Source organism: Ammospiza caudacuta, chromosome 4 (assembly GCF_027887145.1).
Source record: "Ammospiza caudacuta isolate bAmmCau1 chromosome 4, bAmmCau1.pri, whole genome shotgun sequence".
Classification (NCBI taxonomy): domain Eukaryota; kingdom Metazoa; phylum Chordata; class Aves; order Passeriformes; family Passerellidae; genus Ammospiza; species Ammospiza caudacuta.
Window position 1 is genome coordinate 72,417,225 of NC_080596.1, and position 27,173 is coordinate 72,444,397.

Sequence of the window (27,173 nt, forward strand, 5' to 3'; positions counted from 1 at the left end):
TAAGGAACAGCCTGGGGGACAGTTAACACGCTGAGGGAGGACGGATACCTTGAGGGACACCTTGGTGGAACAGGGGACATCTTGGGCGACACCTCTGGGGATAAGAGGCCTCTTAAGGAACTAGGGACACACTGGGGGACAACGGAGATTGTGGGGGAGAGGGGAAACCTTTGGGGACAGGCGACACTTGAGGACAAGGCCTGTGCCCTCACCCAAGATGTCGGCGGTTCCCCTTTCCCACAGCCCTCACCCAAGATGGCGGCGGTTCCCCTTTGTCGCTGCCCTCACCCAAGATGGCGGCAGTTCCCCTTTCTCGCTGCCCTCACTCAAAATGGCGGCGGTTTCCCATTTACTTGCCCGTGCCCTCACCCAAGATGGCGGCGCCCGGCCCTGCGTCACGGCGCGACGCTCGGGGCGTGGCGCGCTGAGGGAAGCGCCGGGACCGCCGGGTCCGGATCCCGGTCTCGGTCCCGGTTCCCCTCGGCCCATCTCGGTTCCCCCATCCCGGCCGCGCCATGGATTGTTACACGGCCAACTGGAACCCGCTGGGCGAGGAGACCTTCTACCGGTGAGGGGCGGCGGGGGCGGCACCGGCCTGAGGGTGCTCGGGGGTCCCGGGGCTGCTCGGGGATCCCCGGGCTGCTTGGAGAGCTCGGGGGTGCCGGGGCTGCTTGGAGGTCCCGGGGCTGCTCGGGGGTCCCGGGACTGCTCGAGGGGCTCGGGGAGATGACAGGGCTAGAACGGGGATCCCGGAGATGGCTATGATCCCGGGGTGTGGTTATGGGGTTACTTTGGATGTTCTGGGGTACCACGGGGCTGGCTGGCGATGGGGGTCCCGGGGGATTAAGGGGGTCCCTGGGTGGACACGAGTCTTGGGGCTGGCTGGGGATGGGGGTCCCGGGATGGCTGAGGGGTCCCAGGGGTGGTTGAGGGGTCCCGGGATGGCTGAGGGGTCCCAGGGGTGGTTGAGGGGTCCGGGGATGGCTGAAGGGTCCCGGGATGGCTGAGGGGTCCCAGGGTGGGCTTGGGGTTGGCTGGTGGAGGGTCCTGTGGGTTGCTGGAGGGGTCCCGAGATGGCCCTGGCTCCTTGCGCTGGTCTGGGGGATTCCTGGGAATCTTTGGGGGTTCCCGGGGTGTCTGTGGATCTTGGGGCTCCTGAGGTTTCTTGGGGATCTCAGGGCTGGTTTGGGGATGGGCATTGTCCATGGATCTCCTGTCCCTGTATCTGTTGCATATCCATCCATCATCCATCCATTCATCCATCCATCCATCCATCCGTCCTTCCATCCATCCATTCATCCATCATCCATCCATCCATCCTTCCATCCTTCCATCCTTCCATCCATCCATCATCCATCCGTCATCCATCCATCCGTCCATCCATGCATCCGTGTCCCATCAGGAAGCTGGAGCTCTACTCCATGGAATGGGGGCTGCGGGAGGATCTCCGTGACTGTGTGGTGGCAGCTGCCCCGTATGGGGGTCCCATAGGTGCGTGCAGCCCCCCGAGCCCCCCTCCCTGAGCCGGGGCTGTGCCACCCATGGCTCAGGGACTGTCCCCTCCTTGTCCTTGTCCCTGTCCCAGCTCTGCTGAGGAATTCCCGGCGGGACAAGACCCCCAGCGCCCGCCCGCTCCTGGAGATCTACTCGGCCTCAGGGCTGCTCCTGGCCAGTGTCCCGGTGAGCTGGGGGGGATGGACAGCCTGGGTGGGGGGACAGGGCTGTGGGAGCACGGGGAACGGATGGGAGCTGCCCTGGGATGGGAGAAAAGGGTGGAATGGGTTTGGAGCAGGAGAATCCTCTCCCTGCTGATGAGGGATGGAAGAAGAGGATGGAAAAGGGTTTGGAGCAGGAAGATCCTTTCCCTGCTGATGAGGGATGGAAGAAGAAGATAGGGTGGGTTTGGAGCTGGAGAATCCTTTTCCTGCTGCCCAAGAATGGGACAGGAGAATGGGATGGGTTTGGAGCAAGCCAATCCTTTCCTGCTGATGAGGGATGGAAGAAGAAGATGGAATGAGTTTGGAGCAGGAGAATCCTTTCCCTGCTCCCCAGGAATGGGACAGGAGAATGGGATGAGGACTGGAGCCACGGGAACATCCTCCTTCCCCCCTGCCTGGGGCTGAGGGGGACATGGGGCAGTTGAGGGACAGTGCCAGGACTGCAGGGACCTGCAGAGCCGGGTCAGGTGGGGTGCTGGACCTCTGGATGAGGTGCTGGACCTCTGGATGCGATATTGGACCTCCAGGTGGGGTGTCAGTTCCCTGGATGAGGTGCTGGATCTCTGGATGAGGTGTTGGACCTCCAGGTAGGGTGTTGGACCTCTGGATGAGGTGTCAGTTCTCTGGATGAGGTTTTGGACTTTTGGATGAGCTGTTGGACCTCTGTGTGAGGTGTTGGACCTCCAGGTGAGGTGTCAGCCCTTTGGATGAGATGCTGGACTTTTGCATGAGGTGCTGGACCTCTGGATGAGGTGTTCGACTTTTGGATGAGGTGTTGAGCCTCCAGGTGAAGTGTCAATGTTGGACTTCTGGATAAGGTGTGGTGTCAGCCCTGTGGATCAGATGTTGGACTTTTGGATGAGGATCAGTCCTCTGGTTGAGGTGTTGGACTTGTGGACAAGGTGTTGAACCTCTGTATGAGAGGTTGGACCTCTGGGTGAGATGTCAGTCCTCTGGGTGAGGTGTTGGACTGTGGACAAGGTGTTGGACGTCTGGATGAGAGGTTGGACCTCCAGGTGAGGTGTTGGATCTCAGGGTGAAGTGTTGGGCCTCTGGGTGAGGTGTCCAAGCTGTGGAGAAGCTGTCAGAGCTCCGGCACCCCAGGTGTGTCCCTGGAGGGCCGTCCCTGGCTCGGGGCTGACCCTTCCGTGCCGTTCCCAGTGGAAGAGCGGCCCCCTGGTGCACCTGGGCTGGACAGCGGGGGAGGACCTGCTGTGCATCCAGGAGGATGGCACTGTCCTGGTCTACAACCTGTTCTGCGAGTTCAAGCGGCACTTCAGCATGGGAAACGTGAGGCAACGGGGTGTGGGATGGATTTGGGGTGGGATTTGGGATGGGGCAGGTGGGAAGGGACCTCACAGCCCATCCCATTCCACCCCTGCCCTGGGACACCTTCCACCATCCCAGGCTGCTCCAAGCCTGTCCAGCCTCGCCTTGGACACTCCCAGGGATCCAGGAGTGGAATTTCATCCAGATGGAATTCTCTGGGAATTCCATCCCAGCCCCTCTTCACCCTCAAACCAGGAATTCCTTCCCATAATCCCACCCCATCTCATCTTCTCCATTTCCGCCTCCTGAGATGCCCTGGGTGGGGTTTGGGGGATGCAGAACCGGGGCTGTCCCATCCCTCGGGAAGGAGCTGGGATCCGTCCCGGAGAGCAGCACATTCACTGCCTGCCCCAGCCGAGCCCCGGTGTCCCCAGCGTGTCCCCAGCGTGTCGCCAGTGTCCCCTCCCCGGCGTGTCCTGCAGGAGGTGCTGCAGAACCACGTGCTGGAGGCGCAGGTGTTCCACACGGAGTTCGGCACGGGCGTGGCCATCCTGACGGGAGCGCTGCGCTTCTCCCTCGCCACCAACATCGACGACCTCAAGCTGCGCCGCCTGCCCGAGGTCCCTGGTGGGTGACACCATGTCCCTCTCTGTCCCTCTGTGTCCCCCTTTGTCCCCCTCTGTCCTCCCTGTTCTCCTTCTGTTTCTCTGTCCCTCTGTCCTCCCTATCCCCTTGTCCTTGTTTCTCTGTCCGTCTGTCCCCAATCCCTGCTGTCCCACGTGCTCCTCTGTTTTGTCCCTCGTGTCCCCCTCTGTCCTTCTCTGTGCCCTCTGTCCTCCCTGTTCCCCTTCTGTTTCTCTGTCCCTCTGTCCCCCCATTCCCTTGTCCTTGTTTCTCTGTCCCTCTGTTCTGTCCCCACTGTCCCTCCTGTCCACCTCTGTCTACCCTGTCCCCACTTTGTTCCATGTGTCCTTTCCTTGTCCCACCATCCCTCAGTGCCCTCTGTCCTCAGTCCCCCTCTGTCTCTCTGTCCGTCCCTGTCCTTCTCTGTCTCCTTGTCCCCCTGTCCACTTCTGACCCCTCTGTCCCTCTCTGTCCCCTCTGTACTCCCTGTTCCCCTTCTGTTTCTCTGTCCCTCTGTCCCCCCATTCCCTTGTCCTTGTTTCTCTGTCCCTCTGTCCCCAATCCCCACTGTCCCTGTCTGTCCCCTCTGTCCTTCTCTGTCCTCTCTGTCCTCCCTGTTCCCCTTCTGTTTCTCTGTGCCCTCTGTCCCCAATCCCCTTCTCTCTGTCCTTCCCTGTCCCTTGTCCCCCCTGTCCCTTCTGTCCCCGTGTCCCAGGGGTGTCACTGTCCCCGCAGGGCTGCAGAAGGCCCCGCCGTGCTGGACCGTGCTGGCCCAGGACAGGGTGACCATGGTGCTGCTGGCCATGGGACAGGAGCTCTTCCTGCTGGACAACACCTCCTGCTCCGTGCTGGTGAGGCCCTTTGGGAATTGGGGATTGGGCTGCACTGTCCCCACTGTCCCCACTGTCCCTTGGGGTGTGCCCAGCTCCTTCCCCTGTCCCCTGGGATGCTCCCAGGTCCTTCTCCTGTCCCATCCCAGGGGATGCTCCCAAATCCTTTCCATCCTGGATGCCTCTGAGGTCCCCATTGGTGACCCCCCTGTCCTGACCACACCCTTGGTGTCACTCTGAGCCCCTGGTGGTGTTCCCTGGTGACCCCCCCTGTCCTGACCATGTCACTTGGGGGTCACTCCAAGGCCTCCATTGGTGACCCCCCTGTCCTGACCACACCAAATGGGGTCATTGTGTCCCCTGGTGACCCCCCCTGTCCTGACCACACCACTTGAGGGTCACTCGGAGATGCCCATTGGTGACCCCCCTGTCCTGAACCATGTCACTTGGGGGTCACTCCAAGGTCCCCAGTGGTGACCCCCCTATCCTGTCCACATCCCTTGATGTCACTCTGAGCCCCCACTGGTGTCCCCTGGTGTCCCTCCTGTCCTGACTGCACCACTTGGGGTCACTCCAAGGTCCCCATTGGTGTCCCCAGTGGTGATCCCCCTGTCCTGACCATGTCACTTGGGAGTCGCTCCAAGGTCCCCATTGGTGACTCTCCAGTCCTGACCATGCCCCTGGTGTCACTCTGAGCCCCCACTGGTGTCCCCTGGTGTGTCCCTGTCCTGACCACACCACCTGGGGGTCACTCTGAGGTCCCCATTGGTGTCTCCTGCTGTCCTCCCTGTTGTGACCCCACCCCTTGGTGTCAGTCTGAGCCCCCACTGGTGTCCCCTGTCCTGACCACACCACTTAGGGTCACTCTGAGGTCCCCATTGGTGACCCCCCTGTCCTGGCCACGCCACTCAGGGGTCACTCCAATGGTGCCCTGCCCTGACCACCCTCCTTGGTGTCACTCTGAGCCCCCATTGGTGTCCCCCGTTGTGACCACACCACTCAGGGGTCACTCCAGGCCCCCAGTGGTGTCCCCACTGGTGATCCCCCTGTCCTGACCATGCTCCCTGGTGTCACTCTGATCTCCCTGTTGGTGTCCCCATGGTGTCCCTGTCCTGACCACGTCCCTTGGGGTCACTCCAAGCCCCCATTGGTGTCCCCTGGTGCTCCTCCTGTCCTGACCACACCACTCAGGGTTCACTCCGAGGTCCCCATTGGTGACGCCCCTGTCCTGACTGCACCACCTGGTGTCACTCCAAGCCCCCATTGGTGTCCCCTGGTGTCCCCCCTGTCCTGACTGTGCCACTTGGGGGTCACTCCAAGGCCCCCATTGGTGACTCTCCTGTCCTGACCACACCCCTTGGTGTCACTCTGAACCCCATTGGTGTCCCCAGTGGTGTCCCCTCTCCTGACCCTGTCTCTGGTGACACTCTGATCCCCCGTTGGTGACCCCCCTGTCCTGACCACGTCCCTTGGGGTCACTTCGAGCCCCCATTTGTGACCTCTGGTGCTCCTCCTGTCCTGACTACACCACTCAGGGGTCACTCCAATGGTGCCCTGCCCTGTCCTGACCATGCCCATTGGGGACATTCTGAGCCCCCTTTGGTGACCCCCATTCTGACCACACCACTCAGGGGTCACTCCAAGGTCCCCATTGGTGTCCCCCCTGTCCTGACCCTGCCCCTGGTGTCACTCTGATCCCCCATTGGTGTTCCCATTGGTGCCCCTCTGTCCCTGTCCTGACCGTGCCCCTGGTGTCACTCTGAGCCCTGTTGGTGTCCCCACTGATGAACCCCCTGTCCTGACCGTGCCCCTGGTGTCACTCTGGTCCCCCGTTGGTGTCCCCATGGTGTCCCCACCGATGTCCCTGTCCCCACAGACGCCCCCCGGGCTGAGCCCCTCGGCGGGGCCGTTCCTGCACGTGGCCGTGTCCTTCACCCACCGGCTGCTGGCGCTGTTCTGCGACTCCGGCTGCGTCTGGATGGGAACGGCCTCGCTCAAGGTGAGCCCTGGCCAGAAATGTCCCTGCACCTGCAAACCCCTGCCTGCCACTGAGAATCATTAATTAAAACAAAATTAAACATCTTTGCTGCCATTGATAATAATAATAATAATAATAATAATAATAAAAAAAAAATCTTTGCCTGCCATTGGTAATAATAATAATAAATATTTCCTGCCATTGATAATAGTAATAATAATAAAAAAATCTTTGCCTGCTGTTGATAATACTAATGATTAAAAAAAACCTTTGATTGCCATTGATAATAATAATAAAAAAGTCTTTATCTGCCACTAATAATAATAATAATAATAATAATAATAATAATAAATCTTTGCCTGCTGTTGATGATAAAAAAATATAAAAATCTTTGACTGCCATTGATAATAGTAATAATAATAATAATAATAGTAATAGTAATAATAATTTAAAAATCTTTGCCTGACATTGATGATGATAATAAATAATAAAAAAATCTTTGCCTGACATTGATAATAGTAAAAAAAATGTTTTCCCCATCTTGCTTGGAGCCCTGGTTGCTCCCAGAGCTGGATCTGGAAGTTCCTGTGGGACCTTCTGGTGGCCCAGCACCCACCCCCCATTCCCAGTTGCCCCCATTCCCAGTTCCCCCCATTCCCAGTTCCCCCAGGAGTGTCCCTGACCTCTCTCCTCTCCCACAGGAGAAGTTCTGCGAGTTCAACACCGGCATCCGAACCCCGCCCAAGCAGATGGTTTGGTGAGCTGCCTGTCCCTGTCCCTGTGTCCCCTGTCCCCGTCCTCGTCCTGGTCCCTGTCCCCGTCCCTGTCCCTGTGCCACCCCCAGCCCTGTGGGACCCCCGGGTGTCCCTGTCCCCGTTTGGGGTCCCAGGGCTGTGGTTGATGTTGGGGTCCCAGGGCTGTGGTTGATGTTGGGATCGCATGGCTGTGGTTGATGGGTTGGGGTCCCAGGGCTGTGGTTGATGGGTTGGGGTCCCAGGGCTGGGGTTGATGTTGGGGTCCCAGGGCTGGGGTTGATGTTGGGGTCCCAGGGCTGTGGCTGATGTTGGGGTCCCAGGGCTGTGGCTGATGGTTGGGGTCCCAGGGCTGTGGCTGATGGTTGGGGTCCCATGGCTGTGGCTGATGTTGGGGTCCCATGGCTGTGGCTGATGTTGGGGTCCATGGCTGTGGCTGATGGGTTGGGGTCCCAGGGCTGTGGCTGATGTTGGGGTCCAGGGCTGTGGCTGATGGGTTGGGGTCCCAGGGCTGTGGCTGATGTTGGGGTCCAGGGCTGTGGTTGATGTTGGGGTCCCATGGCTGTGGCTGATGGTTTGGGTCCCGGGGCTGTGGCTGATGTTGGGGTCCATGGCTGTGGCTGATGTTGGGGTCCATGGCTGTGGCTGATGTTGGGGTCCCGGGGCTGTGGCTGATGTTGGGGTCCATGGCTGTGGCTGATGTTGGGGTCCCATGGCTGTGGCTGATGGTTGGGGTCCCGGGGCTGTGGCTGATGTTGGGGTCCAGGACTGTGGCTGATGTTGGGGTCCATGGCTGTGGCTGATGTTGGGGTCCCAGGGCTGGGGCTGATGTTGGGGTCCCAGGGCTGGGGCTGATGTTGGGGTCCCGCAGGTGCACGCGGCCCCGCAGCCGGCAGCGCGCCGTGGTGCTGGCCTGGGAGCGGCAGCTCATGGTGGTGGGCAACTCCTCGGAGTGCATCCGGTATCCTTTGGGGACAGGGACACGCCAGGGGCGCTGCCACCTCCTCTGGCACCCACACTGCTGCCCCCCTTGCTGCTCTGTCACCAGGGATGTCCCCAGGTCCTTCCCTTGTCCCACGGGGTGCTCTCAGGTGGGCTGGAATCTCCAGGTACTTTTCTGTCCCGTGGGATGATCCCAAGTGTCTTCCCCATCCCATGAGATGCTCCCAGATCCTTTTCTGTTCCCTGGGATGTTCCCAAATCCTTTCCCCATCCCATAGGATGCTTCCAGGCCCTTTTTCCATCCCATGAGATGCTCCTGAGTCCTTTCCCTGTCCCATGGGATGCTCCCAGGTCCTTTTTCTGTCCCATATGATGTTACCAGCTCCACTCTGGTTTCCAGATCCTTTTCTGTCCCATTGGATTCTCCCAAGCCCCACAAAGGCTCCCAGGTCCTTCCCTTGTCCCATGGCATGCTCCCAGGTCCTTCTCTGTCCCATGGGATGTTCCCAAGTCCTTTCCCTGTCCCATGGGATGTTCCCAACCCCACTCTGACTTCCAGATCCTTTTCTGTTCCCTGGGATGTTCCCAAATCCTTTCCCCATCCCATGGGATACTCCCAGGTCCTTCTCCTGTCCCAGGAGGTGCTCCCAGATCCTTTTCTGTCCCATGGGATTTTCCCAAGCCCCACAGTGGCTCCCAGGTTGTTCCCCTGTCCCATGCGATGTTTCCAGGTCCTTCCTCACGCCAGGGGATGCTCCCAGGTCCTTTTTCCATCCCATGGGATGCTCCCGGGTCCTTCCCTTGTCCCAGGAGATGCTCCCAAGCCTCATAAAGGCTCCCAGGTCCTTCCCCATCCCATGGGATCTTCCCAAGTCCTTTCCCCATCTCGTGGGATGCTCCCAGGCCCTTTCCCCATCCCATGGGATGCTCCCAGGTCTTTTCCCACCCCATGAGATGTTCCCAGGTCCTTCCCTTGTCCCAGGGGATGCTCCCAGGTCCATTCCCCATCCCATGGGATGTTCCCAGATCCTTCCCCATCCCTTGGGATTGTCCCAGGTGCTCCCCCATCCCATGAGATGCTCCCAGGTCCTTCTCCCATCCCATGAGATGCTCCCAGGTCATTCCTCTGTCTCATAGGATGTTCCCAAGTCCTTCCCCATCCCATGGGATGTTCCCAAGTCCTTCCCCATCCCATGGGATGTTCCCAAGTCCTTCCCCATCCCATGGGATGCTCCCAAGTCCTTCCCCATCCCATGGGATGTTCCCAAGTCCTTCCCTTGTCCCATGGGATGTTCCCAAGTGCTTCCCCGTCCCATGGGATGTTCCCAAGTCCTTCCCCCCTCCCGTGGGGTTCCAGTCTCTCCGCGCTGTCCCGGAGCCGTGTCCATGGGCATCCTTAGCAGGATCCCAGCTTTGTCCTGGATGAGGATTCCTACCTGGTGCCCGAGCTGGACGGGGTCAGGATCCTGTCCCGCAGCACCCACGAGTTCCTGCACGAGATCCCCGGTGAGTTCCCTGCCCTCCTGGGCCCCTGGGGTGTGGGATCCTGGCACAGGAATTCCCTGAGGAGCTGTGGATGCTCCATCCATGGGAATGTCCCAGGGCAGGTGGGACATGGGGCTTGGAGCACCCTGGGATGGTGGGAGGTGTCCCTGGTGGGGATGGGTGGGATTTAAGGTCCCTTCCCACCCAAACCTGTCTGGGATTCTGGAGCCAGGCTGGGAGAGCTGGGAATGTTCTCATGGAGAAAGGAAAATTCCAGGGAATCCTCAGAGTCCCTGCAGGGGCTCCAGGAGAGCTGCAGAGGGACTGGGGACAAGGCCTGCAGGGACAGGAGCCAGGGAATGGCTCCCACTGGGAAAGGGGAGATTGGGCTGGGATCTTGGCAAGGAATTGCTGTCTGGGAGGGTGGGCAGGGGCTGGGCTGGAATTCCCAGATTTGCTGTGGCTGCCCCTGGATCCCTGGCAGTGTCCAAGGCCAGGCTGGATCCACCTGGGACAGTGGGAGGTGTCCCTGCCCATAGATGGGGTGGGAATTTTTGGGATTTAAGCTCTTTTCCAACCCAAACCATTCCAGGATTCTGGAGCTCTTTTGCTCTGGGAGAGCTGGGAATGTTCCCCTGGAGAAGGGAAAATCCAGGGAGTCCTCAGAGCCCCTTGCAGAGCCTAAAGTGGCTCCAGGAGAGCTGGAGAGGGACTGGGGACAAGGCCTGCAGGGACAGGAGCCAGGGAATGGCTCCCACTGGGAAAAGGAAGATGGGGCTGGGATCTTGGCAAGGAATTGCTGGCTGGGCTGGAATTGCCAGATTTGCTGTGGCTGCCCCTGGATCCCTGGCAGTGCCCAAGGTCAGCTTAGATGGACTTGGATCCACCTGGGACAGTGGGAACTGTCCCTGCCCATGGATGGGGTGGAATTATTGGGCTTTAAGATCCCTTCCCACCCAACCCATTCCACGATCCCGGTGCTGGAGGGGATCATGGAAGGAGCTCATGGGAGCTGCAGGGCGCTGCCAGGTGCTGGCAGTGGCACCAGGTGCCACCCCCAGGCTGGAGCAGCCCCTGATCCCCGCTGTGTCCCCGTCCCACAGAGGCCAGCCAGGAGATTTTCCGCATCGCCTCCATGGCCCCGGGCGCTCTGCTGCTGGAGGCTCAGAAGGAGTACGAGGTACATCCCCCTCCCAGAGAGCCCCCCTGGGCTGGCATCCCCAGGGATCTGTGTCCCAGGGCTTCTCCTTCTCCTCGTCCTGCAGAAGGAGAGCCAGAAGGCCGACGAGTACCTGCGGGAGATCCGCGAGCAGCAGCTGCTCCCCGAGGCCGTGGGCCAGTGCATCGAGGCTGCGGGCTACGAGCACGAGCCTGAGACCCAGAAATCCCTGCTGAGGGTGAGCCAGCAGCAAGAGGAGGAGGAGGAGGGAGCTGAAAGATGAAGGATTTTCCCTGATTTCCCCCCCTGATCCCACAGGCAGCTTCCTTTGGGAAGTGTTTCCTGGATAAGTTCCCTCCGGAGGGGTTCGTGCGCATGTGCCAGGACCTGCGGGTGCTCAACGCCATCAGGGATTACCAGATCGGGATCCCGCTCACCTTCACCCAGTATCCTACTGCCTGCCATGGGGTCAGGGCCTTCCCGGGCAGCCGTGATCCCAAATGTGCCTTGACTGTCCCTGCAGATACAAGCAGCTCACCATCGAGGTGCTGCTGGACAGGTGAGAGCCCCGCAGCCCTGGAGCATCCCGAGCCTTCCCGTGGTTCCCATCCCAAATTCTGTGTGTCACAGTCCCTGTCCTAACGTCCTCATCCTGTATTGCATAGCCCAAAATCCCCATCCCACCTTCCCCGTTCCGAGGGTCCCATCTTTCAATCCCTATCCCAAATTCCCCATCCCAAGTTCCCCATTCCACAGTTCCCATCCCATTCCCATATCCAGGGGCTGAGCAGCTTCCAGCACCCCAAATTCCCTATCCCACATTTCCCATCCCAATACCTCCATCCCACATTTCCCATCCCAAATTCCCCATCCCACATTTCCTATCCCAAATTCCCCATCCCACATTTCCTATCCCAAATTCCCCATCCCAATGCCCCTAGCCAACATTTCCCATCCCAAATTCCCCATCCCACAGTTCCTATCCCAAATTCACATCCCAATGCCCCTATCCCACATTTCCCATCCCAAATTCCCCATCCCACAGTTCCCATCCCATTCCCATGTCCAGGGGCTGAGCAGCTCCAAACGCTTGTGGACCCCTCTAAATCCCCTCCGTCCCACATTCCCTATCCCACATTCCCCATTCCAATGCCCCCCTTCCTACAGTCCTCATCCCAAATTCCCCATCCCAAATTCCCTGTCCCAAATCCCCCATCCAGCATTGCTCATCCCAAATCCCCCATCCCACTTTTCCCATCCCACATTCCCCATCCCAATGCCCCCCATCCCACATTCCTCATCCCAAATCCCCCATCCCAATGCCCCGATCCCAAATTCCCCAATCCCACTTTCCCCATCCCATTCCCATATCCAGGGGCTGAGCAGTTCCCAGCACTTGGGGATCTCCCAAACCCAACCCAACTCCTCAATTCCCTGTACATGTCCTGTGTGTCCCCCTGTCCCCCACTGGTGTCCCCTGACCCCCGTATCCCCCTGACCCCTCCATGTCCCCCCCTTGTGCCCCCATGTCCTCTATCCCCCCCGGTGTCCCCTTGTCCCCCCATGTCCCCTGACCCTTCCCTGCCCCTGACCCCTTGTGTGTCCCCCTGACCACTCCATGTCCCCTGTCCCTCCGTGCCCTCTGAGCCCTCCATGTCCCCATGTCCCCCCGTGTCCCCTGTCCCCCTGTGTCCTCCTGTCCCCTCCATGTCCCCCAACCTTGTGTGTCCCCTGTCCCTCCTGGTGTCCTATGTCCCCCTGTCCCCCATGTCCCCTGGCCTCTCCATGTCCCTCTGTCCCCCATATCCCCCTGACCCTTCCATATCTCCCTGACCCCTCCATGTCCCCTGACCTCACCATGTCCCCTGTCCCCCCTGGTGTCCCCTGACCCCTCCATGTCCCCCTGAGCCCTCCATGTCTCCCTGGTGTCCCCTGTCCCCCTGTGTCTCCTGTCCCCGCTGGTATCTCCTGTCTCCCCTGGTGTCCCCTGACCCCTCCATATCCTCCTTTTCCCCCGTATCCCCCTGACCTCTCCATGTTCCTTGCCCCCTGTGTCTCCTGTCCCCCCCTGGTGTCCCTTGTCCCTCCTGGTGTCCCCTGGCCTCTCCATGTCCCCTGTCCCCCTGGTGTCCCCTGTCTGTCCATTCCCCCTGGCCTCTCCATGTCCCCTGTCCCTCCAGTGTCCCCTGTCCCCTTGTGTTCCCTTTCCCCCCATATCCCCCTGACCCCTCCAAGTCCCCTCACCCCCCTGGTGTCCCCTGTCCCCTCCATGTCCCATGTCCCCCTGTGTCCCCTCTCCCCCCTGGTATCCTGTGTGTCCCCTGGAATCCCCTGACCCCTTCATGTCCCCTGTCCCCCATATCCCCCTGACTCCCCCATATGCCCCTGACTCCTCCATGTCCCCCTGTACCCTCCATGTCCCCCTGATGTCCCCTGATGCCCCTGTGTCTCCTGTCCCCCCTGATGTCCCCTGTCCCTCCTGGTGTCCCCTGACCCCTCCATATCCCCCTTTTCCCCCATATTCCCCTGACCTCTCCATGTCCCCTGTCCCCCTGGTGTCCCCTGTCTGTCCATTCTCCCTGGCCTCTCCATGTCCCCTGTCCCCTTGTGTTCCCTTTCCCCCCATATCCCCCTGACCTGTCCATGTCCCCTCACCCCCCTGGTGTCTCCTGGTCCCCTCTGGTGTCCCCTGTCCCCCGTGGTGTCTCCTAAGCCCCATATGACCGCTCCATTTCCGCCTGTCCCCGCATACCCATATCCCCCTTTCCCTCCATGTCCCCCTGACCCCTCCCTGTCCCTCTGACCCCTCCCTGTCCCCCTGATGTCCCTGTCCCCCTGATGTCCCCGTCCCGCTGTCCCCAGGCTGGTCCTGCGCCGCCTGTACCCGCTGGCCATCCGCATCTGCGAGTTCCTGCGCCTGCCCGAGATGCAGGGCGTCAGCCGCATCCTGGCACACTGGGCCTGCTACAAGGTGAGGGGACACCCCAGGACACCCCACCCCGCCTCGGGGACACCTGGGGACGCTCCTCGCTGTCCCCACAGGTGCAGCAGAAGGACAAGTCGGACGAGGAGGTGGCCCAGGCCATCAACCAGAAGCTTGGGGACACCGCGGGCATCTCCTACTCGGACATCGCCACGCGCGCCTACGACTGCGGCCGCGCCGAGCTGGCCATCAAGGTGGGCTGGTGGCACGGGGAGGGGACGCGGGGTGGCACTGCCACCCCCCGGGTGACGAGGTGACAGCGCTGTGCCCTGGGCAGCTGCTGGAGTACGAGCCCCGGAGCGGGGAGCAGGTGCCGCTGCTGCTGAAGATGAAACGGAGCAAACTGGCCCTGGGCAAAGCCATCGAGAGCGGGGACACCGACCTGGGTGAGGGGACAGGGCGGGCCTGGGGGGGGTTGGGGTTTGGGGGAGCCTTTTGGGGTGTATTGGGGTCTGGGAGAGCCTCTTGGGGGTGTATTGGGGTCTGGGAGAGCCTTTTGGGGGCATTTCAGGGTCTGGGAGAGCCCCTTGGGACCATTTTGGGGTCTGGGAGAGCCCCTTGGGAATGTTTTGGTGTGTGGATGAATCCTTAGGGACCATATTGGGGTCTGGGACAGCCTCTTGGGGCGTTTTGGGGTCTGGTTGAATCTCTTGGGACCATTTTGGGGTCTGGGAGAGCTTTTTAGGAACATTGTGGGGTCTGGGAGAGCCCCTTGGGAATGTTTTGGGGTCTGGAGGAGCCTTTTGGGGGCGTTTTGGGGTCCTGGGGAGCCCCTTGGCAAAGTAATAGGATCTGGGGGAGCCCCTTGGGAATGTTTTGGGATTAGGGGGAGCCTCCTGGGAACATTTTGGGGTCTGGATGAATCCCTTGGGACCATTTTGGGGGCTTTGAGGAGTCCCTTGGGACTATTTTGGGGTCTGGAGGAGCCTTTTGGAGGCATTCTGGGGTCTTTGGGAGCCTCTTGGGAATGTTGTGGAGTCTGGGAGAGCCTCTTGGGACTGTTTTGGGGTCTTGGGGAACCCCTTGGGAAAGTAATAGGGTCTGGGGGAGCCCCTTGGGAGTGTTTTGGGATCAGGGGGAGCCTCTTGGGAGCATTTTGGTGTCTTTGGAGAGTCCCTTGGGAACGTTTTGGGGTCTGGGAGAGCCTTTTAGGAGCATTGTGGGATCTGGGAGAGCATCTTGGGAACATTTTGGGGTCTTTGGGGAGTCCCTTGGGAACATTTTGGGATCAGGAAGAGCCTCCTGGGAACATTTTGGGGTCTGGATGAATTCTTTGGGACCATTTTGGGGCCTTTGAGGAGTCCCTTGGGACCATTTTGGGGTCTGGGAGAGCCTCTTGGGAGTGTTTTGGGGTTTGGAGGAGTCTTCTGGGGGCATTTTGGGATCTTGGGGAGCCTCTTGGGACCATTTTGGGGTCTTTGGGGAGCCTCTTGAGACCATTTTGGGGTCTGGAAGAGCCTTTTTGGGGCATTTTGAGGTCTGGGGGAGCACCTTGGCAACATTTTGGGGTCTGGTTGAATCCCTTGGGACCATTTTGGGGTCTGGGAGAGCCTTTTAGGAACATTGTGGGGTCTGGGAGAGCCCCTTGGGAATGTTTTGGTGTGTGGCTGAATCCCTTGGGACCATTTTGGGGTCTTTGGGGAGCCCCTTGGGATCATTTTGGGGTCTGGGAGAGCCTTTTGGGGGTGTTTTGGGGTCTGGGGGAGCACGTGGAGCATCAGGGGGCACAGAGGGGATTGGGAGGTGCAGGAAAAAGCTCCAACAAAACCCTTCTGTCCCCTGTCCCTGTCCCCGTGTCCCTGTCCCTGTCCCCACAGTGTACACCGTTGTGCTGCACCTCAAGAACGAGCTCAACCGCGGCTCCTTCTTCATGACCCTGCAGAACCAGCCCGTGGCCCTGAGCCTGTACCGCCAGGTGAGCGCCCCAAAAACCCCTGAGCACCCCAAAAACATCCTAAGGGACCCCAAAAACCCCCTGAGAGCACAGCCTGTACCGCCAGGTGAGCGCCCCAAAAACCCCTGAGCACCCCAAAAACCCCCTGAGAGCACAGCCTGTACTGCCAGGTGAGCGCCCCAAAACCCCTGAGCACCCCAAAAACATCCTAAGGGACCCCAAAAACCCCCTGAGAGCACAGCCTGCACCGCCAGGCAAGCACCCCAAAAACCCCAAAACACCCCAAAAACACCCTGAGGGACCCCAAAACACCCTGAGCACCCCAAAAACCCCCTGAGAGCACAGCCTGTACCACCAGGTGAGCACCCCAAAACCCCTGAGCACCCCAAAAACCCCCTGAGAGCACAGCCTGTACTGCCAGGTGAGCGCCCCAAAAACCCCTGAGCACCCCAAAAACATCCCCAAAATACCCCAAAAACCCCCTGAGAGCACAGCCTGCACCACCAGGTCAGCGCCCCAAAAACCCCTGAGCACCCCAAAATCCCTGAGAGACCGCAAAAACTCCCTGAGAGCACAACCTGTACCGCCAGGTGAGCGCCCCAAAACCCCTGAGCACCCCAAAAACCCCTGAATAACCCCAAAATCCCTGAGAGACCCCAAAAACTCCCTGAGAGCACAGCCTGTACCGCCAGGCGAGCACCCCAAAAACCCCAAAACACCCCAAAAACACCCTGAGGGACCCCAAAACACCCTGAGCACCCCAAAAACCCCCTGAGAGCACAGCCTGCACCGCCAGGTGAGCGCCCCAAAAACCCCTGAGCACCCCAAAAACATCCCCAAAACACCCCAAAAACATCCCCAGAACACCCCAAAAACACCCTGAGAGCACAACCTGTACCGCCAGGTGAGCGCCCCAAAACCCCTGAGCACCCCAAAAACCCCTGAATAACCCCAAAATCCCTGAGAGACCCCAAAAACTCCCTGAGAGCACAGCCTGTACCGCCAGGCGAGCGCCCCAAAAACCCCCAAAACACCCCAAAAACACCCTGAGCGACCCCAAAACACCCTGAGCACCCCAAAAGCCCCTTGAACAACCCTAGAAACACGCTGAGCATCCCAAAAACCCCCGGAGTGACCCCAAAAATACCCTGAGCACCCCAAAAACCTCCTGAGAACACAGCCTGTACCACCAGATCAGCACCCCAAAAACCCCTGAGCACCCCAAAAACACTCTGACAGCACAGCCTGTACCACCAGGCCAGCACCCCAAAAACACCCCAAAAACCCCCTGAGAGCACAGCCTGTAATGCCAGGTGAGCGCCCCAAAAACCCCAAAACACCCCAAAAACGCCAGGAACCCCATAGCACCCCAAAAACACTGGACACCACAGCCTGTACCACCAGGTGAGTGCCCCAAAAACCCCTGAGTGACCCCCAAAACCCCTGAGCACCCCCAAAACACCCTGATGCCACAGTCTGTACTGCCAGGTGAGCCCCCCAAAAACCCCAAAACACCAAAAAACCCTGAGTGACCCCAAAAAACCCCATAGCGTCCCAAAAACCCCCTGAGTAACCCCAAAAACTCCCTGAGAGCACAGCCTATACCGCCAGGTGAGCGCCCCAAAAACCCTGAAACACCCCAAAAACACCCTGAGTGACCCCAAAAACCCCCTGAGCCCCCCAGAAAACCCCCCTGAACGCCCCCAAAACCTCCTGAGTAGCCCCAAAAACTCCCTGAGTGACCCCAAAAACTCCTGAGCCACCCTGAGGAGTTTTGGGAAAGCCATTCTTCCAAAACCCCAAAAGTGTCCCTTGACCCCAAAAGTGTCCCTTGATCCCTAGGATGTCCCTTGACCCCAAAAGTGTCCCTTGACCCCCTGGGTGTCCCCCTGAGCCCAAAGGTGACCCCAAATGTCCCGTTGCCCCCCAGTTCTGCCGGCACCAGGAGCGGGAGACGCTGAAGGATTTGTACAACCAGGACGACAACCACCAGGAGCTGGGCAACCTGCACGTGCTGAGGGGGTACGGCCAGAAGGTCTGTGGGGTCTGGGATTTGTGGGGTTTGGGGTCTGGGATTTGGGGTTTGGGGTTTGGGATGGGGGAATTGTGGGATTTGGGATGGAGAATGTGGGGTTTTGGGGTTGCTCAGGGTCACCAGGAGCTGGGCAACCTGCACATGTTGGGGGGGTACGGCCAGAAGGTCTGTGGGATTTGGGATTTGGGATTTGGGGTCTGGGGTTTTGGATTTGGGGTTTGGGATGGGGGAATTGTGGGATTGGGGTGGAGAATGTGGGGTTTTGGGGGGGTTTTGGGGGTGCTCGGGGTCACCAGGAGCTGGGCAACCTGCACGTGCTGGGGGGTTACGGCCAGAAGGTCTGTGGGGTTTGGGATTTGGGGTCTGGGGTTTGGGATTTGGGGTCTGGGGTTTGGGGTTTGGGGTGGGGGAATTGTGGGATTGGGGTGGAGAATGTGGGGTTTTGGGAGGGTTTTGGGGGTGCTCGGGGTCACCAGGAGCTGGGCAACCTGCACGTGCTGGGGGGGTACAGCCAGAAGGTCTGTGGGGTCTGGGATTTGGGATTTGTGGGGTTTGGGGTCAGGGATTTGGGGTTTGGGGTTTGGGGTGGGGGAATTGTGGGTCTGGGTGTGGGATTTGTGGGGTTTGGGATGGGGGAATTGTGGGGTCTGGGTGTGGGAATGTGGGGTTTTGGTGGAATTTTGGGGGTTTTGGGGACTTTCAGGGGGTTACCAGGATATGGGCAACCTGCACATGCTGGGGGGGTACGGCCAGAAGGTCTGTGGGGTCTGGGGTTTGGGATTTGAGGTCTGGGGTTTTGGATTTGGGGTTTGGGATGGGGGAATTGTGGGATTGGGGTGGAGAATGTGGGGTTTTGGGGAGTTTTGGGGGTGATCAGGGTTATCAGGAGCTGGGCAACCTGCACGTGCTGAGGGGGTACGGCCAGAAGGTCTGTGGGGTCTGGGATTTGGGATTTGGGGTTTGGGGTCTGGGGTTTGGGGTTTGGGGTTTGGGATGGGGAAATTGTGGGATTGGGGTGGAGAATGTAGGGTTTTGGGGGTGCTCACGGTCACCAGGATATGGGCAACCTGCACGTGCTGGGGGTTATGGCCAGAAGGTCTGTGGGGTCTGGGATTTGGGATTTGGGGTCTGGGGTTTTGGATTTGGGGTTTGGGATGGGGGAATTGTGGGGTCTGGGTGTGGGAATGTGGGGTTTTGGTGGAATTTTGGGGGTTTTGGGGACTTTCAGGGGGTTATCAGGAGCTGGGCAACCTGCACATGCTGGGGGGGTACGGCCAGAAGGTCTGTGGGGTCTGGGGTTTGGGATTTGGGGTCTGGGGTTTGGGGTTTGGGGTTTGGGGTTTGGGATGGGTGAATTGTGGGATTGGGGTGGGGAATGTGGGGTTTTGGGGGGGTTTTGGGGGTGCTCGGGGTCACCAGGAGCTGGGCAACCTGCACATGTTGGGGGGGTACAGCCAGAAGGTCTGTGGGGTCTGGGGTTTGGGATTTGTGGGGTTTGGGGTCAGGGATTTGGGGTTTGGGGTTTGGGATAGGGGAATTGTGGGTCTGGGTGTGGGATTTGTGGGGTTTGGGATGGGGGAATTGTGGGGTCTGGGTGTGGGAATGTGGGGTTTTGGTGGAATTTTGGGGGTTTTGGGGACTTTCAGGGGGTTACCAGGATATGGGCAACCTGCACATGCTGGGGGGGTACGGCCAGAAGGTCTGTGGGGTTTGGGATTTGGGATTTGAGGTCTGGGGTTTTGGATTTGGGGTTTGGGATGGTGGAATTGTGGGATTGGGGTGGAGAATGTGGGGTTTTGGGGAGTTTTGGGGGTGATCAGGGTTATCAGGAGCTGGGCAACCTGCACGTGCTGAGGGGGTATGGCCAGAAGGTCTGTGGGGTCTGGGATTTGGGATTTGGGGTTTGGGGTCTGGGGTTTGGGGTTTGGGATGGGGAAATTGTGGGATTGGGGTGGAGAATGTAGGGTTTTGGGGGTGCTCACGGTCACCAGGAGCTGGGCAACCTGCACGTGCTGGGGGTTATGGCCAGAAGGTCTGTGGGGTCTGGGATTTGGGATTTGGGGTCTGGGGTTTTGGATTTGGGGTTTGGGATGGGTGAATTGTGGGATTGGGGTGGAGAATGTGGGGTTTTGGGGGGTTTTGGGGGTGCTCGGGGTCACCAGGAGCTGGGCAACCTGCACGTGCTGGGGGGGTACAGCCAGAAGGTCTGTGGGGTCTGGGATTTGGGATTTGTGGGGTTTGGGGTCAGGGATTTGCGGTTTGGGGTTTGGGATGGGGGAATTGTGGGTCTGGGTGTGGGATTTGTGGGGTTTGGGATGGGGGAATTGTGGGGTCTGGGTGTGGTAATGTGGGGTTTTGGTGGAATTTTGGGGGTTTTGGGGACTTTCAGGGGGTTATCAGGAGCTGGGCAACCTGCACATGCTGGGGGGGTACGGCCAGAAGGTCTGTGGGGTCTGGGGTTTGGGATTTGGGGTCTGGGGTTTGGGATTTGGGGTCTGGGGTCTGGGGTTTGGGATTTGGGGTCTGGGGTTTGGGGTTTGGGATGGGTGAATTGTGGGATTGGGGTGGAGAATGTGGGGTTTTGGGGGGGTTTTGGGGGTGCTCAGGGTCACCAGGAGCTGGGCAACCTGCACATGTTGGGGGGGTACGGCCAGAAGGTCTGTGGGGTCTGGGGTTTGGGATTTGTGGGGTTTGGGGTCAGGGATTTGGGGTTTGGGGTTTGGGATGGGGGAATTGTGGGTCTGGGTGTGGGAATGTGGGGGTTTTGGGGAGTTTTGGGGGTTTTGGGGACTTTCAGGGGGTTATCAGGAGCTGGGCAACCTGCACGTGCTGGGGGGTTACGGCCAGAAGGTCTGTGGGGTCTGGGGTTTGGGATTTGGGGTCTGGGGTTTGGGGTTTGGGGTTTGGGGTTTGGGATGGGTGAATTGTGGGATTGGGGTGGGGAATGTGGGGTTTTGGGGGGGTTTTGGGGGTGCTCGGGGTCACCAGGAGCTGGGCAACCTGCACGTGCTGGGGGGGTACGGCCAGAAGGTCTGTGGGGTCTGGGATTTGGGATTTGTGGGGTTTGGGGTCAGGGATTTGGGGTTTGGTGTTTGGGATGGGGGAATTGTGTGTCTGGGTGTGGGAATGTGGGGTTTTGGTGGAATTTTGGGGGTTTTGGGGACTTTCAGGGGGTTATCAGGAGCTGGGCAACCTGCACGTGCTGGGGGGTTACGGCCAGAAGGTCTGTGGGGTCTGGGGTTTGGGATTTGGGATTTGGGGTCTGGGGTTTTGGATTTGGGGTTTGGGATGGGGGAATTGTGGGGTCTGGGTGTGGGAATGTCGGGGTTTGGGGGAGTTTTGAGGGTTTTGGGGACTTTCAGGGGGTTATCAGGAGCTGGGCAACCTGCACGTGCTGGGGGTTACGGCCAGAAGGTCTGTGGGGTCTGGGGTTTGGGATTTGTAGTTTGGGTTTGGGATGGGGAAATTGTGGGATTGGGATGCAGGAATGTGGGGATTGGGATGGATCTGGGAATTGTGGGATTTGGGATGGCGGGAATTGAGGAATTTGAGGTTGGGGAATGACAGGGATTTGAGATAGAGTTGTGGGATTTGGGATGGAAATGGGAATTGTGGGATTTGGGATGGAAATGGGAATTATGGGATTTGGGATGTGGGAATGTGGGGATTGGGATGGATCTGGGAATTGTGGGATTTGGGATGGTGGGAATGGCAGGATGGAGATGTGGGAATGGGGCTCGGGGTGTGGGAATGGGGACTTGCCAGTTTGCACCCCAGGGCTGTGGGGGACCGTGCCCATCCCATGCCACCTGTGCCAGGTTTGGGATCCTGCCCAGGGAGTCAGGATCTATCCAGGGATCCCACCCAAGGAATGACATGTCTGTGCCATGTCCCTGTGCCATGTCTGTACCGTGTCCTGTGCCATGTCTCCATTCCCCATGCCATCCCTGTGCCATGTCTGTACCGTGTCCTGTGCCATGTCCCCATTCCCCATGCCATCCCTGTGCCATGTCTGTACCATGTCCTGTGCCATGTCCCCATGTCCCCATGTCCCTGTGCCATCCCTGTGCCATCCCAGCGGATCGAGGGCCGCGTGGCCGCCCTGCAGAACGCCCTGGATGAGTTCTACAAGGCCAAGAACGACTTTGCTGCCAAGGTGAGAGTGCCCAGGGGACACCAGGGACACTGGGGACACTGGGGACACCGGGGACACCAGGGACAAGGTCACCTGTGCCTGCCCTGGGGACAAGGCTGGGGGAGTGGCTGCCTGTCCAGGGGCATGGCTGGAGTGGGGACATTGAGGCTGGGACAGGGACATCAAGGCTGGGACAGGGCTGGGACAGGGCTGGGATGGAGACCCTGGAATTGGGACAGGGACCCCAAGGCTGGGACAGGGACCCCAAGGCTGGGACAGGGCTGAGAAAGGGACCTCAGGTTGGGATGGGGACTCTGGGGCTGGGATGGGGACATCGAGACTGGATCAGGGACCTCAGGGCTGAGACAGGGACATCAGGATGGGATGGGGACTCTGGGGCTGGGCTGAGGACATTGAGGCTGAGACAGGGACATCAAGGTTGCGACAGGGACACCAAGGCTGGATTGGGGACCTCAGGACTTGTACAGGCACCCCAAAGCTGGGATGGAGATCCTGGGACTGTGATAGGGACCCTGGGGCTGGGCTGGGGACATTGAGGTTGGGACAGGGACACCAAAGCTGGATTGGGGACCTCAGGGTTGGGATGGGGACTGGGCTGGTACAGCCACTCCAAGGCTGTGACAGAGCTGGAAAAGGGACCCCAAGGGTGGAACAGGACCGGGGAAGGGACCTCCGGGGGAGGGGACATTGAGGCTGGGCCAGGAACTCTGGGGCTGACACAGGGACATCGAGGCTGGGACAGGGACCTCAGGGATGGGATGGGGACTCTGGGGCTGGGACAGGGACGTTGAGGCTGGATCAGGGACTCTGGGGACATCAAGTCTGGGCCAGGGCAGGGTTGGGGACGCTGAGACTGGCCCAGGGCATGGCTGAGGGCATCGAGGATGTCCCCATGTCCCCAGGCCACCGAGGAGCAGATCAAGCTGCTGCGGCTGCAGCGGCACCTGCAGGAGGAGCTGGACAAGCCCTACCTGGACCTGTCCCTGCACGACACCGTGGCCACCCTCATCCTGGACGGGCACCACAAGCGCGCCGAGCAGCTCTACCGGGACTTCCGGATCCCGGACAAGAGGTGGGGACAGCCCTGGAGGGGTCAGGGACAGCCCTGGAGGGGTCAGGGACAGCCCTGGGGCACTCAGGGACAGCCCTGGGGGAGCTGGGGGGCTCAGGGACAGCCCTGGGGGGCTCAGGGACAGCCCTGGGGGGGTCAGGGACAGCCCTGGGGGTGCTCAGGGACAGCCCTGGGGGGATCAGGGACAGCCCTGGGGGGCTCAGGGACAGCCCTGCGGGGCTCAGGGACAGCCCTGACCCCCTGTGCCCCTGTGCCAGGTACTGGTGGCTGAAGATCAACGCCCTGGCCACCCGCGGGGACTGGGAGGAGATGGAGAAGTTCTCCAAGAGCAAGAAGTCGCCCATTGGGTACCTGGTGAGAGCTTGGGTTGCCTCAGTCACCCCCTCCCTGCCCTCCCATCCTCTTCCTCCCCATTCCCACTCTACCCTCCTCTTCCTCCCCTCTCCAGCTCCACCATCCTCTTCCTCCCCTCCCTGCCCTTCCCACCCTTTTCTTCTCCTCTCCAACTCTCCCATAATCTTCCTCCTTCTCTAGAGGTCCCATTCTTCCCATCATCTTCCTCCCTGTTTCAGTTCTCTCATCCCCTTCCACCCCTCTTGAGCTCTCCCATCCTCTTCCTCCCCTCTTTATCTCTTTCCATCCTCTTCCTCCCTTCTCCATCTCTCCCATTCTCTTCCTCCCTTCCCCAGCTGTACCATCTCCTTCTCTCCTGCTCCATCTCCCCATCCTCTTCCTCCCTTCTTTTGCCCCCATCTTCTTCCCTCTCCAACCCTCCCATCCTCTCCCTCTCATCCTCTTCCTCCTCCTCCTTCTCCAGCCCTCCCATCCTTGCCTTCCCATCCTCTTCCTCCCCTTTCCACCACTGCCATCCTCTTCCTCCCTTCTCCATCTCTCTCATTCCCATTCCTGATCTTTGACCATTTTCCTTCCTTCTCCATCTCCCCATCCTCTTCCTCCTTTCTGCACCCCCATCTTCCTTCTCCAACCCACCCATCCTCTCCCTCTCATCCTCTTCCTCCCCTTTTCACCTCCACCATCCTTTTCCTCCTCTCTCCAACCCTCCCATCCCCTTCCTCCCTTCCCCAACCCTCCCATCCTCTTCCTCCCTTCTCCATCTCTCCCATTCTTCCTTCTTCAGCCTTCCCATTCCTGCTCTCCCACCCTCATCATCCTCTCTCCAGCCCTTCCACTGTTTTCCTCCCTTCTCCATCTCCACCATCCTCTTCCTCCTTCTCCAACCCACCCACCCTCTCCCTCTCATCCTCTTCCTCCCCTTTTCACCTCCATCATCCTTTTCCTCCTCTCTCCCACCCTCCCATCCCCTTCCTCCCTTTCCCAACCCTCCCATCCTCTTCCTCCCTTCTCCATCTCTCCCATTCCCATCCCATTGCTGCTCTTCCACCATTTTCTTTCCTTCTCCATCTCCCCATCCTCTTCCTTCTTCTCCAGCCCTCCCATCCTTGCATTCCCATCCTCTTCCTCCCTTCTCCAACCCTCCCACCTCCCTCCTCTTCCTCCCTTCTCCATCTCTCCCATTCCCTTCCCATTCCTGCTTTTCCACCATTTTCCTTCCTTCTCCCTCTCCCCATCCTCTTCCTCCCCTCTCCAGCCCCTCCATCCTCCATCCTCCACCTCTCGCTGCCCTTCCTCCCCTCTCCCTGCTCTTCCTCCCCTCTCCCTGCTCTTCCTCACCTCTCTCTGCTCTTCCTCCCCTCTCCCTGCCCTTCCTCCCCTCTCCCTGCTCTTCCTCCCCTCTCCCTGCTCTTCCTCCCCTCTCCCTGCTCTTCCTCACCTCTCCCTGCCCTTCCTCCCCTCTCCCTGCTCTTCCTCCCCTCTCCCTGCTCTTCCTCACCTCTCCCTGCTCTTCCTCCCTCCCAGCCCTTCGTGGAGGTGGCGGTGAAGCACCACAACCGCTACGAGGCCAAGAAATACGCGCCGCGTGTGCCGCCCGAGCAGCGCGTCAAGGCCTTCGTCCTCGTGGGGTGCGTGGGGACATCCAGGGACCTGAGGGGACATCCTGGGGGACGTCCAGGGGATGCTCAGGGAGTACATCCAGGGGACCCTTAGGGGGTATCCCAGGGACCCTCAGGGGACACCCAGGGGACTGTCAGTGAGGGGACATCCAGGGGATCCTTGGACGACATCCTAGGGACACTCAGGGGACATCCTGGGACCCTCAGGGGACATGCCAGGGATACTTAGGGGGGGACATCCAGGGGACCCTCAGGGGACATCCAGGGAATCCTCAGGGGACATCCCTGACATACTCAGGGGGACATGCAGGGGACTCTTGGGGTGGCAACCAGGGAACCTTGGGGGGGACATCCTGAGGACACTCAGTGGGACATCCAGGGGACCCTCAGGGGGACATCCTGGGGACCCTTGGGGGGACATCTTGGGGACTCTCAGGGGGACATGCACAGGACCTTCAGGGAGACATCCAGGGGATCCTTGGGGGACATCCCAGGGACCCGCAGGGGGACATGCAGGGGACTCTTAGTGTGGCATCCAGGGACCCTTGGGGGGGACATCCTGGGGACCTTCAGGGGGACATCCCGGGGACTCTCAGGTGGACATCCCAGGGATACCTGGCGGGGGACATCCAGGGGACACTCAGGGGAACATCCCGGGGACCCTGGTGGCGACATCCCAGGGACCCTCTGGGGACCATCAGGGGGACATCCTGGGGACCCTGATGGGGACATCCAGGAACCCTCGGGAGGGGACATCCTGGGGACCTTTGCAGGGACATCCAGGGGATCCTTGTGGGGATGTCCAAGGGACCTTTGTGGGGACATCCAGGGGATCATCCCAGGGACCCTCAGGGGAACATCCCAGGGATATTCAGGGGGACATGCAGGGGACCCTTGTGGGGACAGGGGATGTGGCAACACGCAGCAGAACTCCCTGTGGGGCAGCAATGGGGATTTGGGGGTGACACTGTGGGAGGCTTTGGGGACACCGGGAGCTGCCGGGGCAGTGGGACAGCGATGGGAAGGTGGGGCTGCCCTGTGTCCCCGCGCTGTCCCCTCTGCGCTGTCCCCTCACGGCTCTGTGGTGTCGCAGGGACCTGGAGCAGGCGGCCGAGGCGGCCATGGAGCGCAAGAACGAGGCCGAGATGAGCCTGGTGCTGTCCCGGTGCTCCCCCGGCACCGACGGCGCCCTGGCTGAGAGGCTGAACCGCGCCCGGGCACAGCTCCTCAAAAAGTGACACTGGGGACACGCCGGGGACATCCTGGGCACAGCCCCAGGGGCAGCCCATGGACACCACCAGGATGGACACTGGGGGGACACTCCATGGATACCCCAGGGACACCTCTTAGACAGTCCGTGGACACCCCAGGGACACCGCATGGACACCCCCATGGACATCCTAGGGACACCACCAGGGACAGCCCAGGGACACCCCATGGACACTGCAGGGATGCCCCAAGGACACCCCAGGGACACCGCATGGACACCCCATGGACATCCTAGGGACACCACCAGGGACAGCCCAGGGACACCCCAAGAACAGCCCATGGACACCCCAGGGACACTGCAGGGATGCCCCAAGGACACCCCAGGGACACCCCATGGATATCCCGGGGACACCCCCATGGACAGCCCACGGACACCCTGGGGACATCCTGGGGACACTCCATGGACAATCCCGGGGATACCCCATGGACACCTTGGGGACACCCCAGGGACACCCCATGGACACCTTGGGGACACCACCAGGGACACCACCAGGGATGCCACCAGGACACCCCAAGGACACCCCAATGACACCCCAGGGCTACCCCATGGATACCCCCATGGACACACCAGGGACACCCCCAAGGACGCCCCTATGGACACCCCCAAGGACACCGTGGGGACACTCCATGGACACCCCCAGCCCCCCTGGTGTGTCCCTGTCCCCTGGCAGCTGCTCCTGGCCGTGTCCCTGCTGGATGGGTGGCAGAGGTGGCGCCGCTGGGGACAGCGGGGTCCCCTCCCTGCCTGTTCAATAAAGAGAAGAGCTCTGTGTCCTGTGTCACCAAGGAGGGCTGGGGGCACTGGGGACACCGGGATGGGTGGGAGGGACGGGAGGGGACACACAGGGTTCAGGAGCGGCTCCAGGGGCCTGGAAGGTCATTGGGTGTCCCCAAGGGTCACTTGGGGGGACATTGTAGGGGTCATTGGGGGGACATTCGGGATCCCTGGGGGGACATTGGAGGGGTCCATGGGGACACTGGGGGGATATTGAGGAGGTCCCAGGGGGCACATTGGGCAGACGTTGGGAGGCTCC

The 27,173-nt window shown here is 60.1% G+C and overlaps 1 protein-coding gene across 1 annotated transcript; it reads left to right on the forward strand.

The window, feature by feature from the left end:
• The first annotated feature begins 450 nt into the window (after positions 1-450).
• Positions 451-26,894, forward strand: VPS16 (VPS16 core subunit of CORVET and HOPS complexes). Its single transcript, XM_058804010.1, has 24 exons — positions 451-568; positions 1,403-1,491; positions 1,586-1,680; positions 2,880-3,008; positions 3,470-3,614; positions 4,347-4,462; positions 6,318-6,440; positions 7,121-7,176; positions 8,043-8,132; positions 9,525-9,619; positions 10,702-10,778; positions 10,864-10,995; positions 11,076-11,203; positions 11,281-11,316; positions 13,620-13,728; positions 13,800-13,934; positions 14,018-14,126; positions 15,558-15,655; positions 17,565-17,669; positions 21,748-21,825; positions 22,728-22,897; positions 23,155-23,251; positions 24,776-24,879; positions 25,964-26,894. Exons 1-24 carry the CDS (start codon positions 516-518, stop codon positions 26,106-26,108), a joined length of 2,514 nt encoding a protein of 837 aa, XP_058659993.1. The 5' UTR covers positions 451-515; the 3' UTR covers positions 26,109-26,894.
• Positions 26,895-27,173: the final 279 nt, after the last annotated feature.